The following is an 18,986-nucleotide window of genomic DNA, read 5'->3' on the forward strand; positions in this document are numbered from 1 at the left end:
TCATGGCCAACCAATTACCATTACACTTTACACAGGGAACACTTGTACTTTAACACTGATCAGCAATGGCAAAGTACCCAAAGCATCTAAATTGGCAACTCTATGTCAGGAAAAGTGTCTAGGGGGAAAGCAAAAAGTTTAGGGAACTTTAGCCAAAAAGGCCAAGTCCTACAGTGATCCTATCCACTGCTTTACGCAGATCTTGATGGATAAGGGCAACATCCGATCCCACCTCTCTGATCTTGGCCTCAAGTGCCTTGCGTTATCCGGGGTCTGGCTCGACGTCTTCAGTGCGTGTGCCCCAGGGCTCGCAATCGATCCATGGTGCTCTGCTTCGATACTTTGTCCCTGGTCATTGTGTTGCAGGTGAGTAGGTAATGGCCCAGCGATGGAGAGTATGGTGCCACTGGGTATGTCTGGCCACAGATCCACAGCCCCAGCAGATACGCGACAGGACGTCCGATCCCACGATCCCCAGCTGTTGGGCGGGAACACAGGCCCAGAGGCAATCTGCACCCGAGCCGCACCAGGCCTAGCCTGGCTGCTTCCACGCACAGGTGCCCCTGCGCCCCCCTAGTTGGTGTCACCCATCCGCCCGGTCTTTGCACAGGCCCCTGTGTAGTGCCCACCGACGCGTCCCAGAGGATGTTCCACTGGCCTTCTCCTATGAGAGTCGCTCGTCAGTGCCAATGCCAAACAGGTGGACATTATCAATAGCACAGTCCTGGAACTCATTCAAGGGGGGGTCACGCCGCAGTCACAGGCAGCTTCTTGCCTAAATTCCCTCGCTGCACAGAATCAGTGGCCAACCAGCAACTTGGGGCATCAGAGGATCCAAGGGCAATTACTGAATGGGGGGGGGGGGAAGAGCTCCCAGCCATTCTCTGCTCCAAGCTGGCCCCAACCATTTCACCATCCCATATCATCCCCAGACCAATTGTGTGGTGGAAAGATTCAATAAGACCCTGAAGGGCATGATTAAGGGCTTATCTGGCAAGCTCAGAAGGCAATAGGATTTTCTCTCCCGTGCTTGCTGTTTGCTTATAGAGAGGTGCCACCGAAAGTGGTTAATTTTAGCTCCTTTGAGTTAATGTTTGGCCACCCTGTAAGAGGGCCATTGTGTTTGGTGAGAGAAGCTTGGGAGAAGCCTCTCAAGGAACCCAAACAGAATGTGCTGAACTATGTGCCAAGCCTATGGTTCTGCATGGCTGAGTGTGCCGCTTTTTTTTAATTGGATTATGTGGGGGGAGCCCCAGGTGCCCTGTGGCCCTGCCAGCTCCCTGCAAGTGGCCAGGTGTTTTATTTTTATTTTAGGGGTGCCCCATTGCCCACCTACGGCACCCCAGAAAATTATTATTTTGGGGGGCTGTACCAGCATTGTCTTTTTTATTATTAAAAAGCAGCATGCCCCCGGCCCACACAGGGCACGCTACAGCTAGTCCCTCCATTTTATTTACTGAGTGCCGTGCCCCGGTGCCCACCCGGGGCACCCCACAGCGAGTCCCTTATTGGGGGCTGGGGGGTGAAGCCTAAGGTCCCACAGCTCTACTGGCTATCTTGCTTACACCAGTTGAGGGTGCAGCTGGAGCTGGCATTGCTCCAATCACATGGCAGCAGTTTTCTTTTGTGGGGTGGGAACAATTCAAACTGCTTCCCCGCCTGAGAGCATGGGCAGGGGAATGTTTTGTTCTCCCACCGGGTGAAAGCAACTTTGTGCTCCATCCTTGTGGAAGAACTAAGTTGTTCCCACCAGGTGGGAGAACTTTGCAGGCATGAGCAGGGAAATAGATGGTAAAAGACATTGCCAATTACAATGTCAATAGCTGTAACTCAAACAAATGCGAGACCTATTGCATTTCAAATGCTTGTTTTGGATGTGTCTGCTGGATCCACATGACATACGGGAGCACCTCTGCAGCGCTCACCACAACTCAATTTCCAGCTCTGCTGGAATGCCATCGCCTGAACCTCCAGTCGGTTTGGTGGTCGGCAGTGACTGTGGTGCGGGCTCCAGGTTCTCATCAATGCCAAATGTCATGTTTACAGCCTGCAAAGGACTGACAGGGACAACAAGAACTACAGGAAACATATAGAGTATAAATCGTCATATACTTTTTATTAAACTAACAATGTGTCCCAGCACCATTTAAAGCCCTACTCAGCGACATGGGTCAAACCACCCTTCAGCTAAAAAAAAAAAGGGTGGAAGAACACGTTAAAAGCAGCCCAGCAATAAAGGCCCTTACTCAACAGGCTGCAAAGACTGTACACAAGGCTCACAAGAGAGAACGAGGGTTCAGTGCGAGGGTCTGAAAGAAAGCAGGACATCTGAGATTCTGCAGAGATGGTCTGAGGGCTGCCTGGGGTGTTCTTCAGGGCCAGGCAATAGGCAATTACAGGCAGAACAGGAGGTCTCAAAGCTATAGAGGTTGGCAGTTTGAGGCTATTGGTTCAAGAGAGACAATTATTGGTATGCAATAACTGGATGAGGCAATGTAAAGCCCAGGTTAAAATTTGTGAGACTTAGGTAAGGTTCCCTGGGTTGGCTAATGGTGTCCTGGTGGCGCTGAGAGCCAGTGGAGTGTAACCACTGTGTGGTTAATGTAAGTTGACTGTGTCCACTGGATGACAGAGGCAGAGTAGGGGGGGGGGGGGGTTCAATGGACTTTGAGCTTGGTGATGTCGGCCTGAGCGCTGAGTGTATAAAGGACCTTGGTTCTTAGCGCCGGGACGCCTCATTGCTGGGGCAGCTGTTTGCGCTCTACCAAAACTATAGAATAGAATAGAATAGGGCTGGCGGAGTGTCTATGAGGGTGGCTGAGTGCTTTCGTATGGTTGGCTGAGGTCTAGCTTGGAATCTCATAACGTTTGTTAACAGGTGCCTGAGGTAACCTGACGGCCAGCCAACGTCTTGAGAGCCATTAGATGATCTGTGATGACAAGCTGCAGGCCCCCAAACAGCTTTCTCAGGGCTATTGGGAAAAGACTGAGAGACAACCTGTGGCCAGCTGTGTGGCTCTAGGCAGAAGTAGCCTAATGTGTAAGGTGTCCTAAATGTCCCCTTATATCATTAAATTGATTGGCAAATCTATAAAAAAAACTAGTATGCAATGCTACAAATTCATGATTATTCTGAAAAATTCCCCCAACTGTGTATTGCAAATCAGGGAGGTGCACCAAGCAATGGAGTAGAAAGATTGTGAAATACAAATAAACAACAAAAAAGAGGACGTATACCAAGAACAACTTTATGCTCACGTCAAATATTATCCTTCAACATTAAACATTGTGGATAACCCTTTGATGAATTTTACTGTTGTTTTCTAGGTTATAAAATGCAAAGCTGCCGTTACCTGGGAACCAAATAAACCATTTTCTATTGAAGAGATAGAGGTTGCTCCACCAAAAGCCCATGAAATCCGAATAAAGGTAAAGTATTTTTGTATACTGAAAAATAACACTTTTCTTTTTGAAAAATGGTTACTGTTGTCAAAAGTGGTCACATTGCACAATTTTTGACATTACCAAGGCATAATTTTCCTTCATTGCATATTTCATAAATTATTGTACTGATTAAAGTCCCTAATCCTAAAGCTCCCTTGAAATGACAAATCTCTGGTGTGGTTCCAGAATATCAAGCATGGGATTTTGTAATACCTTAATATTGTAGCCACAATCTTGAGGACAAAAATATCGACTGTTACGTATGAATAGAGTTCGATTCCTAGCTCCACATCTATGTTCCGTGAATATTTGTATTGATAGATATTGCGTTATATATCGCATAAGAGAGTCGCGTTAGCCAATCTGTAGTTTGGATTCTGAGAGATTAGGAATTCCTCAGATTTTTTGAATGGCAATAACTTTGCCACCGTTTAACAAATCTCCATGAAAGTTTGCAGACCTATTCCTTTCTCTATATTGGCTAATGTTGCAAAGTTTGGTGGCGATTAGTTAAGGGCTTTCAAAGAAAACAAGCATGCGCAATGCAATTGGTCTCGCATTGGTGAAAGCTAGAGCTCTTGGTGTTGAAAATGACAATGTTCTTTACTTTTGTTATTTTGTATGCAGTGGAGTGATATTTGCATAGCGCTTTCACCATTCGTATGACCTTGCGGCGCTGGAGAACCAGAAAATGGGAAATAGGTTGTCAGTGAGGGGAGACAAGAGTAATATGCCTGCTGGAAAAAAAAGATAACAACATCCTGGAAACAGCAAACACTCATAGGGAATGCAAGATTAAGTAAAGCATGTGAAATGTAGGCAGGAACAATATAGTTACCGGCATTGGGCAGTAGGAGGAGCGGAGACCTTTTCGAATTTTCCCGGTCGGGAAACCACGGAGCCCCCTGTGTTTGCACAGCGAGAAATGAAAAGAACTGGACCAGCGGAAATGCAGCGATAAAGTAATTCAGCAATTCAGCTCCCGTGTGGACTTTGGTGCGAGCCTCGGATACGCCGTAGGCGGCTCGGTTGAGCTGCCTGAAAATAGCGTTAGAGGACTGCCAGCTGATACGCATGCACGCTGAGGTAACTTTTCTTACGAATGAAGGCAACAACTTGACACAGGCAGGGAGGTGTCGTTTAAACTCACGAGCTTGGTGATATTAACATCGGGTGCCGCTCGGAGGCTGAACTCTTTGCTGACCTTGCCCGTGTTGTCGTGTCTGCCTGAAGGAGCTTGCTGTGGGGTTCAGAGGGACCAGTAATCAGTACTAGTACTCATTCTACCACTCCACTGTACTTGCGGGACTGCGAGGAACAGCAGGCCTTGTGCCTCTTCTGACATTGATTGCAGCTGGTGCCTCTTCCCGTTCCCTCCCACCCACGATACTTAACGTCACCCACGATACTTAACGATACTTAACGCCTCGCGGCCCCCGCTTTGCAGGTGCCGCTCGGAGGCTGAACTCTTTTGCTGACCTTGCCCGTGTTGTCGTGTCTGCCTGAAGGAGCTTGCTGTGGGGTTCAGAGGGACCAGTACTCAGTACCAGTACTCATTCTACCACTCCACTGTACTTGCGGGACTGCGAGGAACAGCGGGCCTTGCGCCTCTTCTGACATTGATTGCAGCTGGTGCCTCTTCCCGTTCCCTCCCACCCACGATACTTAACGTCACCCACGATACTTAACGATACGTAACGCCTCGCGGCCCCCGCTTTGCAGGTGCCGCTCGGAGGCTGAACTCTTTTGCTGACCTTGCCCGTGTTGCCGTGTCTGCCTGGAGGAGCTTGCTGTGGGGTTCAGAGGGACGAGTACTCATTCTACCACTCCACTGTACTCGCGGGACTGCGAGGACCAGCGGGCCTTGCGCCTCTTCTGACATTGATTGCAGCTGGTGCCTCTTCCCGACCCCTCCCCTGATTGCTATATTTGTTCACCCCTCCTCGCGTAGCGGGACGCGAGCGGGGCGCAGACTGGGGCGTAGCCTGGGCAAAGGGTGGGCCCTCTTAGGCCCTCAGAGGCCGAGTGAGGCTGGGCGGGGCCTGGTTATTTAGCTTTCATTTTCCTGTTCCATGTGTGTTAGTTGAACAGTGTTCCTATGGCGACAGGTCATGACGTAGGTAGTGGGATAAAGTCGGTGGGGCTGTTAAATGGTTGCCTGGATAACTATTTTAAGAGGGTTCAGTCGGATGACGACAGGGAAATGCAAATGGCTGATCGTCGGACTGAGCGTCGTCGCTCAGTTGAAAACCTAAAACTAAGGGCTCCACAGGATTATATCGTCCACGCTTCCCCCAGGGTTGGAGGTAGCTTGACCGGTAATGATGATCCCTTTGTACGGGAGAATACCCCTCCCGTGTCGCGGGATCGTCCTTCCTCAATCTGTGCCCCGATTGAAACCCCTCCCCCCACCTCGATTAGTGTACATGCAGATCCCATAAAACAGTTTCCTAGCCGTGGCAAAGTGCCCAGGAAGAAACCTAATAATCCAGAATTGGGTAAGGTTCATGGCCCTCCCCCACGGAAAATAAGACGTAAGGTGGGGGTGAGCAAGGTCAAACCCAAGTCAAGTTACTCTGAGTTTGGGAAACATATAATGACCAAAAGCGACCCAGTGTTAGCGGTTGCCTTCGGTAGTCTGCCTGAATCGGCCCCCTCTTTTGCCCCTGTTGGCCTTGATTCAATTGTTAACGGACTTGAGGCATCGTCTAACTCTGTTGAACCGTCGCAGCAGGCGGTACCCTCTCCCATTTTTTTAGACTCCCTGAGAGTCTTGGTTAGTTCCCTCATCTCCCCTATTATCGAGACCTTGACGAGGGTGGAGCAGAGATTGTTGGACATTGAATCTATACTAAAAAGTAAGGGTAACCCGGTGTTCTGCTCGATTTTCCCGGCCTTCTTGTGAGGAAAGGTGATTGAATGTGACTTCAGTCTCTTACCATTCAAGTCTAAGGGTTAGAGTAGTGAATGGAGCCTATTTACTAGGCACTTCGACATGATCCTGTGCTCTTCCCCATAGATCAGGGCTTGCACACATAGCCTAGGGGATAGATTCGTTAGTATTAGGGATAACCTGTCCTGTAGTGAGGGTATTTCATGGAGCCGTGCTGAATTCAGGCCTGGTAGGCCTCAAACGGGAGAGACTCCATCTTTCTTTCTGCTCCGGCAGCTTGGGATGCTTCTAGGTCAAATGTAATGTTTTAGTTATGAGGTGTTATTCGCTTGGAGAGAACCGGTTCAGGCCGGCCCTTATCGAAGGATTGTATTTTTCTTCATGCCGAAGACACTACATCAGGCCGGCCGGCTGGGAACGTGTCCTTGGTACGGGGAGGTACAAGAATTTGGTGGGCGGCAGGTTACGGGCCGGAATTTTCCATGAGGAAACGCACCTCTATATTAGTGAAAGTCTGAGGCAGTTACATGTTCAGTCCGTAGGCGGCATCTAGCCGTTAGCAGTAAAGCTACTACTTATTCCAGGGAAGACAGACGCCATCTTGGAGGCGGAGAAAAACCGAGAGACAGATACTCTCCTAGCAGAATAGCCAGAGAGGAGAGAGTAGCCGATAAGGAAGAGGTCCCAATGACTCGGAGAAGGGTGAAGGGAACAGCGCATAGTGGTGCAGACGTGTATCCGTGACTGCGGAGGTGTGACTTCCAGGCGAGCCGAGGCACAGACGAGAAGGGAACCTAGATGACCACTGAGTGCAGGCTACATACTACTAAGGTGATGTCGACCCTTTCTTATTAGAGTGCACAACTTAATCTTTCACTTTTCTTTGCAGGTTATGTGTTATATTGTAATGTTATGTGATTGCGTATATAATGAGTAATAAAGTACCCAGTTTGTAGTGAACCAACATGTGCTGCGTGTTCTTGTATGAGAGGGTAGCCTATTCTTCTAGTCAGCTGCGGCTACATGAACAGATGTTAACCCTGATCAGGTAAGTGGTAACTGAATAAGGGAGAGAGGAGCCCCTCGAACCGGAGAACAGGCTATGCTCGAACTGGCAGTCCTTGTGTGATCTGATGAATAGTGAGATGTTATGGTGATCATAGGATGAACTGTCGTATGAACTGTCGTCTGGGTAGAGAGGTCTGGATTCGTATGGGATCGCGAGGCCGCCACTTGTGCTGAGACTGCCGTCTGGGTAGAGAGGTCTGGATTCGTATGGGATCGCGAGGCCGCCACTTGTGCTGAGACTGCCGTCTGGGTAGAGAGGTCTGGATTCGTATGGGATCGCGAGGCCGCCACTTGTGCTGAGACTGCCGTCTGGGTAGAGAGGTCTGGATTCGTATGGGATCGCGAGGCCGCCACTTGTGCTGAGACTGCCGTCTGGGTAGAGAGGTCTGGATTCGTATGGGATCGCGAGGCCGCCACTTGTGCTGAGACTGCCGTCTGGGTAGAGAGGTCTGGATTCGTATGGGATCGCGAGGCCGCCACTTGTGCTGAGACTGCCGTCTGGGTAGAGAGGTCTGGATTCGTATGGGATCGCGAGGCCGCCACTTGTGCTGAGACTGCCGTCTGGGTAGAGAGGTCTGGATTCGTATGGGATCGCGAGGCCGCCACTTGTGCTGAGACTGCCGTCTGGGTAGAGAGGTCTGGATTCGTATGGGATCGCGAGGCCGCCACTTGTGCTGAGACTGCCGTCTGGGTAGAGAGGTCTGGATTCGTATGGGATCGCGAGGCCGCCACTTGTGCTGAGACTGCCGTCTGGGTAGAGAGGTCTGGATTCGTATGGGATCGCGAGGCCGCCACTTGTGCTGAGACTGCCGTCTGGGTAGAGAGGTCTGGATCCGTATGGGATCGCGAGGCCGTCGATTATAAGAGGTCTTGGTATGTATAGTAGGAATTCCCTGTCCTTAGGTGGTAGATATATGTGGTTACCTATTGTAAATAGGCCCTAGGGAGGGGGAGGGGGTAACGTTCTGGCTGGGTTAGTGAGGCTCTGATGAGCGGGTTCTATCTGATCCGAAAACCCAAGCAGAACATTTGGCGTCACGAACCGTTTACGAAACCTGTGTGCGTTGTGGTTGTATCGTGTTTGCTTTCGGCGCGTGCGTGGTTTCGTTTGTATATTATTTGTATATAATTGTGTGTATAGTTTTTTTTCTCTTTCTTTTCCGAGATGTTTTCTAGAAAGTCGAAATCTACTTTTAAGTTGCCCGTTGATATTCCCGGCTGGGATTCAACGCCTTATGAAGCCTTAGCCCGTGAGTGGGCTGATTCTACTGGTTTGAGTGAGAATTGGAATTCTTTTTTGGAGCTGGCGGAGCCGGCTAATGTGATTACTTGTTTACAGAAGGCGCCGGTATCTAAGGGTGATGAGCTTCCCGTTTTGGGGCGCAGAGGTTGGTTGTTCTGTCTGCGTACAGGATTCTGCATGAGAGGTTGTTGAAGTTACAGAAATTGCATAAGGATGTGGAAGCGAACTTTGTTGAGATTCAGAATGCTCATACTTTGTTGCGGTGTCAAAATAAGTTGCTTGCTGACAAACTTGAGACGTACCAAACTATTGCCGAGAGGGCGGCTGTGCGAATTGCTCGTTATAAATACAAGAATCGGCGTGGTCGGGTTTCGACGCGAAAGGTGCGTCTGGTCGTGGCGAAAGCCGGACTGGATTGGAATCCTGATGAATGGGATGGTAATATCTGGAACTCGAGTGATTCTCGTTCCTCGGGTGAGGAGTCTGCCAAGCGCGAGTCCTCTCGCTCCGGCCGTGATTGTAAGTCTGCTTCTTGCGCCTCTGATGGTGCACCCCGTGATTTCGCTCGTCCTTCGAGTGGGGTCGATGCTTCTTACACTGATTGTTCCTCTACGTGTACTGATCGAGCTCCTTGTGATGCTCGTCCTGCGGTCTCGGTGCATCCAGTTTTTCGGCGGAAGTTGCAGCAGGCTCCCGGTGCTCCGAATGGTATTGCTTTAGACTCTTTGGAGGATTTTACTCAACAAGAAATTAGTGATATTTTGCAGCGATTTCGGCAGCGAGCTGGTGAGACCTTACTCACATGGATGGTGCGCCTTTATGAACTGGGCGCTGCTGGCATTATGTTGGATGCTGGCGATTGTTTGAAGTTTTGTTCCTTGAGTTCGGATTCTACTGTACAGGATCATTTTCGTAACTTTAATGGTGGTGGTCAAATTACTTTGCTTCAATTGGCGACTGAGGGTTGTAATCAAAAATATCCTACTGAGTCTGACTGGCCTGTGAATGACAAACCGTGGTATACTTTGCGCGATGCTACACAACGTCTCAAAGAGGAGGTGATGAAAACGGCAATTTTTCTGAATACTGCTGACAGGTTGCTTGATGGTTTGTTGACATCTTCTGTGCGGAATCGTATTATTCGTTCTTCCCCTGTTGCTTATAAGCAGGTCATGATGACTTTATTGATTAATCAGACTGGTAACATGTTATTTATGGTGCTGGAATCGGTACGCCAACTCGGTGAGTTGGGTGAGTGGTTTAAACCTGACCGCCAATCCCGGCCTGACACTCGTACTCCTGGTGACAATAAACTTACTAGACATGATATGTTTTTTGGTCTTGTGGCCGATGGTGTGCGAAAGGAGGACATTGACGGTGAGACTACTCCTCGTTTGTGGGAAATGTTTCGCAAACGTGGCTTGGATCGAAAGGAGGGTGCCCGGCGTGTTCGGACGACTGAGTGTGATCGTGGTTTTTCTGACGGTAGCGGTGATGACGACCGCCGTGGGCGCTCTGATCGTCGTGATGATCGACGTTATGTACGTGATTTGTCCCCCCGACGTGAGAGAGACAGAGAGAGAGAGGGGGAAAGAGAAAGGGGGAGAGATGATTATGTTAACAGCAGACGTAGCGATGATAGGGATCAATCCACTGAGTTGAGAAGGAGAGAGGATCGACACAGATTGGCCGATCGTAACCCGCAGTACAATGCAGAGGACAGGAATCCATTTCGTAATAGAGATGGATATGAACAGGAGGTATCGATACCTGAGAAACGTGAGAGTCTTTATCCTGATTTATCCTGGTACACAGAACGCAGTAAAAATGACTAGGAAATAGGTCAAGCTCCAGTACACAGATGGACTCACAGAGATAATAGACCCTATGTAGATATTGATATTTATTGGAGACATCGTAATGTCCAAAGGGCCCGAGCATTGGTAGATACAGGAGCGGAGGCCACTCTTATTCATGGATATTCAAAGAAGTTTAAAGGTCAGCCTTTTACAATTACCGGATTAGATGGAAAGGAAACTCCCGCAGTTCAAACTTTACTTGAAATGAGAATAGGTAGAATTCCTAGAAAAGAATACTCTGTATTAGTGGTGCCACTCTTAGAATTCATAATTGGAATTGATATTTTGAAAGGAGTGACTTTGCACTTAGATGATGGATGTTACCAATTTGGAACTAAACATTATATATCGTCCAGGCCTGTACGGGTTGGTCGTTTAAGAATGCCCCCCATAAAAGTTCCCCAGGCGACAAAAGTGGTTTGTCAGAAGCAGTATCGTATTCCAGGTGGTCATGAAGAGATTAGTACCACTATTCAGGAGTTGGTGGATGCAGGAGTTATAACCCCAGTTACTTCTGCTTGGAATAATCCTGTTTGGCCTGTACGTAAGAGTGATAATTCTTGGCGCATGACTGTTGATTATCGAGAATTGAATAGACACACACCCTCTTTGACTGTTGCAGTACCGGATGTTATTACCCTAATTGAAAGAATCCAAAAACATCCAGGTACATGGTATGCGTCCATTGATATTGCTAATGCTTTCTTTTCGATTCCGATTGCCCCGGAGTGTCAGGAACAATTCAGTTTTACGTGGAACGGGCGTCAGATGACGTTTAGAAGTCTTCCCCAGGGCTATGTGCATAGTCCTACGATATGTCACCGGCTGGTGGCAGAGCATTTGGCTGAGGTACCGGTTCATCCGCAAATTCAGATATGTCACTATATTGATGATATTTTGATCCAAGGCGAAACACAAGAGGAAGTTCAGACCCAATTGGACAGAGTCATTGAGTGCCTGCATGAGAAAGGTTGGGAAATCAACCCGGATAAATTACAAGGTCCGTCCCAGGCTGTGAAATTTTTGGGTATTAATTGGCATGAGGGGCACCGAGAAGTGATCCCTCAGGTTAAACAGAAAATTCTTGATTTTGCAGTTCCGAGGAATAGGAAAGAAGCCCAAAGCTTCATTGGTTTGTTTGGTTTTTGGCGCCAGCATATTCCTCATTTGAGTCAAATATTGGCCCCTTTGTACCATGTCACTCGTAAAAAGAATGCATTTGAATGGGATAAACCACAGCAAGATGCGTTCAGTCTGGCAAAAGAAGCAATTCAGCATGCTCTGGATTTATGGCCTGTATGTGATGGTGATGTGGATTTGAATGTGTCTGTACAAGGCCTTTATGCGAATTGGAGTTTGTGGCAGAAACAAGGCAAGAGTAGAGTACCGTTAGGTTTCTGGACCAAAAAGTTACCTGATGCTGGTGAGCGTTATACACCTTTTGAGAAACAGTTACTTGCATGTTATTGGGCTCTGGTGGATACCGAGCAATTGACTTTGGGACATGATATAGTTTTGCGACCTGAAATTCCTATCATGCAGTGGGTTATGAGTTCGCCGAAAACTCACCGAATTGGACACGCTCAAGAGGCGAGTGTGATTAAATGGAAATGGTATATACAAGACAGGGCACGTGTGGGACAAAAAGGAGTTGCATCTTTGCATGAGCAGGTGGCGCGGGCGCCATCGACTGAGACTGTCTGGTTTACGGATGGTTCAGCAAGGTTCATAGGGACGAAACGGCATTGGAAGGCGGTGTCCTATAATCCGATCACACAAAAATTGCTGAGTACAACTGGTGAGGGTAAGAGCAGTCAATTTGCTGAACTCTATGCTGTTTATCAAGTTCTGAAACAGGAGTTACCTGGCACATGTCATATTTTCACCGATTCTTGGTCTACTGCCAATGGACTGGCAGTTTGGTTACCGACTTGGCATTCCCATAGTTGGAAATTGCATTCAAAAGAACTGTGGGGAAAAGAATTATGGCAGGAGATTTGGGAAATGCTCCCACAGAGTACTGTTACAGTCTTCCATGTGGATGCTCATACCCCGATAGACTCTCTTGACAAATTCTTTCATAACATTGCAGATGAGAAATCTAAAATTGCTGAGGCAGTGGTGGACAGGCAAGATTCTGATATTGCGGGATTGGCGAAATGGGCCCACCAGAAAGCAGGACACTTTGGAGAGAAAGCCACTAGCAGGTGGGCTGCTGATCTAGGAATTTATATTCCCCTAGATTTAATCAAAAATGTTATTCTACATTGTCCCATTTGTCAGCATATCAGGCAGCGCAAAGTGCCCCAAATTGTTAAAGGTCATTTACATCGCGGGAAATTGCCCGCTCAAATTTGGCAGATTGATTACATCGGTCCACTTCCTATGAGTAGGAATTGTCAATATGTTTGCACTATTGTTGATACATACAGTGGCCTGCTGGTGGCCCTTCCCTGTAAGCATGCTACCCAATTGAATACTATTAAAACATTGGAATTGATTATGATGTATTATGGTGTGCCATTCCAAATTCAATCTGATAATGCATCCCATTTTCGTGGAAGATTGGTACAGCAATTCTGTGTGGAAAACAATATTGAATGGGTGTTTCATATACCATATTATCCACAGGCCTCGGGTCTTGTGGAAAGGTTGAATGGCCTGCTGAAAGATCGGTTACGTAAATTAACAGATGACAAGTATAAGAATTGGCGAGACTTTTTGCCTCAAGCGCTATTGATTTTGAATAACCGTCCTTTTCTAAATGCTGAATCCCCACTTATGCGTTTGTTTCCTCCGAATGTTGATGCTAAGCCCAATGAAATCAGAGAGACTGTGATGTACTGGGAAATTACTCCCGGAGCTTTGGCTCCATGTAGAGCGACCCCAGGGTCGGCAGGTTTAGACTTGCATGCCATGGATGACACCGTTATAAAAAGTAAGAATCAAGTCATCATTGAAACTGGTGTTGGTGTTCATATACCAACTGGGAATTTCGGATTAATCGCCCCTAGATCGGGGCTGGCTGTAAAAGGCGTTCAGGTGCTTGGAGGAATCATTGACAGTGATTATCAGGGAGAGATTAAGGTGCTCCTGCTGAATAGCAGTGAGTTTGACTTACTGATACATCAAACTGACCGAGTGGCTCAATTGCTAATAATGCCTGTTTTCAGTGGTGAGATCACAAAAGGCACTGCCCCAACGTTGCTAACTGTACGAGGCCAGAAAGGTTTTGGCTCCACAGATAATCCTGGGGCCAGAGTTTGGGTGCAGTCGCCTAAGAATCCCCCTGAACAAGCAGAGGTCATTGCAACCGGTCAAGACAACACCATTTTAGTTATGAGACCAGGGAAAGATAGCTGGGAAGCAGTCCCGGCTGACAAATGTTACTTACGAGAATGAATAATGCCTGTATTTGATTCTCTGTCAGATCATTCTTTGGACTGTTGCTGCAGGATGTGTCGGCGTTGGACTCCTTTTGGGCTGGTACGACGAGAGAGGAGGGATCCCATCAACCCGGGCTGAGTTGAGAACCCGAGTGTCGCGTTCCTTCGCTGCGTGGGATTCGTCGTCGAACTTTTGGACTACGTTAGCCAAACGAGTGACTAAAGCCCCTCATTTCTGCTTGACACCGATGAGATCGGTGACTGACATTCTAGCGACTTGTTTAGTTGCTGTCCCTGCTTCATTGGAGACTTTGACTCATATCTTCAATATATCGAATGCTCGCCCCAATGTTCTTCTGGGCGATTTTGCTACCCATGAGTATTGCCCCTTGTGTACTGTATTGTCAGACCCGATACCCCCCATCCAGTCCCAAATAGTTACCTATAATATCACACAGGGTGATTTGTGTTTTTTCCTTACTTGTGATCCTAGTGCGATTTCTGAATGTATGCGTTTAAGATTGAAAGGTGCCACTTCATTCACCGCTCATGAACGAACTTTGTGCCTTCAAAGGACACCGAAAATATGTACTACTGTTCAGAATAACATGACTTGCAAGAGTTTGGTAGTTACCCCCAGTCATTATCGCACGATGTTACTACCTGCCGGATGGCTTTTCTCATGTGGTAATACTTCCTGGCCATATATCCCCGCAAATATTTCTGGAGGCCCTTGTGCCATTACTAGACTGAGCTTGTTAATGTTTTCATCACATCCGAATGCCAACTCTCGTGTGATTCGAGATACAGTGAGGTTACAGGAGGATTGTGACTCATCTTTGCATTTATATTCCAAGTCTGAATACCTTAGCCTGGCTATTTCAATTATTGGTGTTCCTGCTTTGGCAGTTTATAATGCCAAATCTATTGGGAAAATGGCCTGCTGGATGGTAAAATCCATTAATCATACTTCTACAGTCCTGTCTGACATGCTATTAGACGCCCAGGGTGAACGTAGAGCTATCTTGCAAAATCGAGCGGCCATTGATTATCTTTTGCTTAAACATGGACACGATTGTTCTGATTTTGAGGGTCTTTGTTGTTTTAACTTGTCTGATCATACAAAATCCATTCAAGCTCACATTGATAAACTACATGACTTGACAGAAGAAGTTAGAAAACACATTGACCAGGGCTGGTTTGATTGGCTCTTTAATTGGTTACCTGATTTGCATATGTTACGTCAGATATTAGGAGGTATTCTGGTTACTATCGGCATTTTGATTTCTATCTGTTGCTTTATTCAGTGTATTCCTTCACTACTTCAATTCTGCACACCTGGTACTAGACATAGATCAGTTAGTTTTGTTTCAAATTATTCTTCCACAGATATTAGTTCTGTTTAATGAATGTATAATAGACTGAAGTCAAGGGTGAAATGTTCTGCTCGATTTTCCCGGCCTTCTTGTGAGGAAAGGTGATTGAATGTGACTCCAGTCTCTTACCATTCAAGTCTAAGGGTTAGAGTAGTGAATGGAGCCTATTTACTAGGCACTTCGACATGATCCTGTGCTCTTCCCCATAGATCAGGGCTTGCACACATAGCCTAGGGGATAGATTCGTTAGTATTAGGGATAACCTGTCCTGTAGTGAGGGTATTTCATGGAGCCGTGCTGAATTCAGGCCTGGTAGGCCTCAAACGGGAGAGACTCCATCTTTCTTTCTGCTCCGGCAGCTTGGGATGCTTCTAGGTCAAATGTAATGTTTTAGTTATGAGGTGTTATTCGCTTGGAGAGAACCGGTTCAGGCCGGCCCTTATCGAAGGATTGTATTTTTCTTCATGCCGAAGACACTACATCAGGCCGGCCGGCTGGGAACGTGTCCTTGGTACGGGGAGGTACAAGAATTTGGTGGGCGGCAGGTTACGGGCCGGAATTTTCCATGAGGAAACGCACCTCTATATTAGTGAAAGTCTGAGGCAGTTACATGTTCAGTCCGTAGGCGGCTTCTAGCCGTTAGCAGTAAAGCTACTACTTATTCCAGGGAAGACAGACGCCATCTTGGAGGCGGAGAAAAACCGAGAGACAGATACTCTCCTAGCAGAATAGCCAGAGAGGAGAGAGTAGCCGATAAGGAAGAGGTCCCAATGACTCGGAGAAGGGTGAAGGGAACAGCGCATAGTGGTGCAGACGTGTATCCGTGACTGCGGAGGTGTGACTTCCAGGCGAGCCGAGGCACAGACGAGAAGGGAACCTAGATGACCACTGAGTGCAGGCTACATACTACTAAGGTGATGTCGACCCTTTCTTATTAGAGTGCACAACTTAATCTTTCACTTTTCTTTGCAGGTTATGTGTTATATTGTAATGTTATGTGATTGCGTATATAATGAGTAATAAAGTACCCAGTTTGTAGTGAACCAACATGTGCTGCGTGTTCTTGTATGAGAGGGTAGCCTATTCTTCTAGTCAGCTGCGGCTACATGAACAGATGTTAACCCTGATCAGGTAAGTGGTAACTGAATAAGGGAGAGAGGAGCCCCTCGAACCGGAGAACAGGCTATGCTCGAACTGGCAGTCCTTGTGTGATCTGATGAATAGTGAGATGTTATGGTGATCATAGGATGAACTGTCGTATGAACTGTCGTCTGGGTAGAGAGGTCTGGATTCGTATGGGATCGCGAGGCCGCCACTTGTGCTGAGACTGCCGTCTGGGTAGAGAGGTCTGGATTCGTATGGGATCGCGAGGCCGCCACTTGTGCTGAGACTGCCGTCTGGGTAGAGAGGTCTGGATTCATATGGGATCGCGAGGCCGCCACTTGTGCTGAGACTGCCGTCTGGGTAGAGAGGTCTGGATTCGTATGGGATCGCGAGGCCGCCACTTGTGCTGAGACTGCCGTCTGGGTAGAGAGGTCTGGATTCGTATGGGATCGCGAGGCCGCCACTTGTGCTGAGACTGCCGTCTGGGTAGAGAGGTCTGGATTCGTATGGGATCGCGAGGCCGCCACTTGTGCTGAGACTGCCGTCTGGGTAGAGAGGTCTGGATTCGTATGGGATCGCGAGGCCGCCACTTGTGCTGAGACTGCCGTCTGGGTAGAGAGGTCTGGATCCGTATGGGATCGCGAGGCCGTCGATTATAAGAGGTCTTGGTATGTATAGTAGGAATTCCCTGTCCTTAGGTGGTAGATATATGTGGTTACCTATTGTAAATAGGCCCTAGGGAGGGGGAGGGGGTAACGTTCTGGCTGGGTTAGTGAGGCTCTGATGAGCGGGTTCTATCTGATCCGAAAACCCAAGCAGAACACCCGGCTAAAGCTCAGCCATATAGGGCCGTCCCTCCCTCCCCTCCTATTTCCCTTTCTACTATTAATCTACCTAAGGACATCCCCCAATCTAGTGCAGTTATCCCTCAGTCATCTAACTTGAGAGAGCCAAACCATCACAGGCAGGTGCCTCTCATTACTGATAAAACAGCGGTCGCAAAACCTGTTAGTGACTCTGTGGGGGGGAATTCATTGGCACCCCTAGGGAATATTCGGGAGGTGTGGGGGAGTAATGGCCATAAAGGGGTTCTGGGGAACATTGGGCCGCAGGTAGAACTACTCCCAGAAGCTGTTCCCCTGGTGGTTGTCCTGACGGGTGTGCCCATCTTGGCTGCTAATAAGAGGGAAAGTTTTACCCAGTTGAAAAATAAAACCATTCACTGGTTAAGTACATATAGACCGATTGATAAGAGCATCAATGGCGAGATACTCCATGTTAGGCGTCTCCCCTGGCTTGGAGGTAGACCTAAAGATATTAAGGGGGATATAGTGGTGATCAACTTTAGAGATCCAGTTGCAGTTATTCATATATTAAACTGCCCAATGGGATATGGTACTAACTGCATTAACCCAAGAGCCCTGACATATTTCTATCCTAGATCACTGGTATTTCCACCATCCAACACAAGTGATTATGCTCCTCTTTACCCACTCCTTCCCCCGGGACCTTTTACTGGCCATACAGCATTAGATTTGCAGGGGTGGAACATTGTTCCCCCCAGATCCAATAGCACAATTATCCGAAGATTGGATCATTTGAGACCCTTCACCCCCCTGGAGATAGGGAATAGGTTCGAGGTGTTTTCCGGCATGGACGAGTGCGACTGAAGTTTACAGTACATGCCGGGTTCTTCGGGCTGTTCAGGTGCAGCTAGTTTAGAGGGCTATTTAGCCCAGAGGTTCCTGGAGTGGTCACGGGTCTGTTAGTGTAAATAAGGTTGCACTGCCATATCCCAGTTTCGACTCCCTTAGTGCCCTAACTCTCACCCACGTTCCGCCATTAGGGTCCAGAGTAGATGGTTGTCAACTTTTAAACTCACCAATTCCACTCGCAGTTACCATCGACCCTATTTCTAGTGGGTTGGTAGGTACTGAGGGGGTCAGTTCGGTTGGGCATATTGGTGACAAGGAGGTCATCCATCTGATCTCATGGAATGTGGCCGGATTAAAAAAAAAGATAGAGCTCCCAGAATGGAACAACTTTATTGAAAAGTTTGATGTTTGTTTGTTCCAAGAAACATGGTGCATGTCCCCTGTACATAAATCTGGCTACGCAACTTTTTGGCAGCCCGCTTATAGTTGCGGGAAGGGCAGACCTGCAGGTGGTTTACACGTTTGGATAAAAATAGAACTAAATTGGGTGGTTTCTACACACGAATCTGCCTCCAGAGACATCCAACATCTTTCATTTGCAGGCTGTAAGAAGGACAGTAGGATTGACCTATTTAACATCTATTCTAGAGGGTCCCCGGGAGATAATATTCCGTCCACCTTTACTCTTTTAGAACAGGCTTTGGCCAATTGCCCCCCTACTTCTAAACTTTTTGTGGGTGGGGATTTTAATTGTACTTTTGAACCTCTTAGTGGTGATGATCCCCTGGGCACGGAAGATGAGGACTCTAGATGGTCTATCCCTCCCCTGTCATTAGCCCCGATTAAAAAATGGTCTTCCAAGGCAATCCAGATAAATGCCCTTACGGTGGAATATAAATTAAGAGCTTTAAATGGCAGGTCACCTTCTGACCGAGACGGTGCTATGACTTTTAATAGA

At 47.7% G+C, this 18,986-nt stretch overlaps 1 protein-coding gene across 1 annotated transcript in view; it reads left to right on the top strand.

Annotated features, from left to right (window-relative positions):
* LOC146866160 (alcohol dehydrogenase 1-like) overlaps positions 1-18,986 on the top strand; it is a 251,197-nt gene that overhangs the window by 38,824 nt on the left and 193,387 nt on the right. Inside the window, exon 2 of the mRNA XM_085640804.1 lies at positions 3,328-3,429. Coding sequence (XP_085496930.1) covers positions 3,328-3,429 — 102 coding nt within the window. The remainder of the gene's footprint in view (positions 1-3,327; positions 3,430-18,986) is intronic.

This window comes from Triturus cristatus, chromosome 2_1, assembly GCF_964204655.1.
Source record: "Triturus cristatus chromosome 2_1, aTriCri1.1, whole genome shotgun sequence".
Lineage (NCBI taxonomy): Eukaryota > Metazoa > Chordata > Amphibia > Caudata > Salamandridae > Triturus > Triturus cristatus.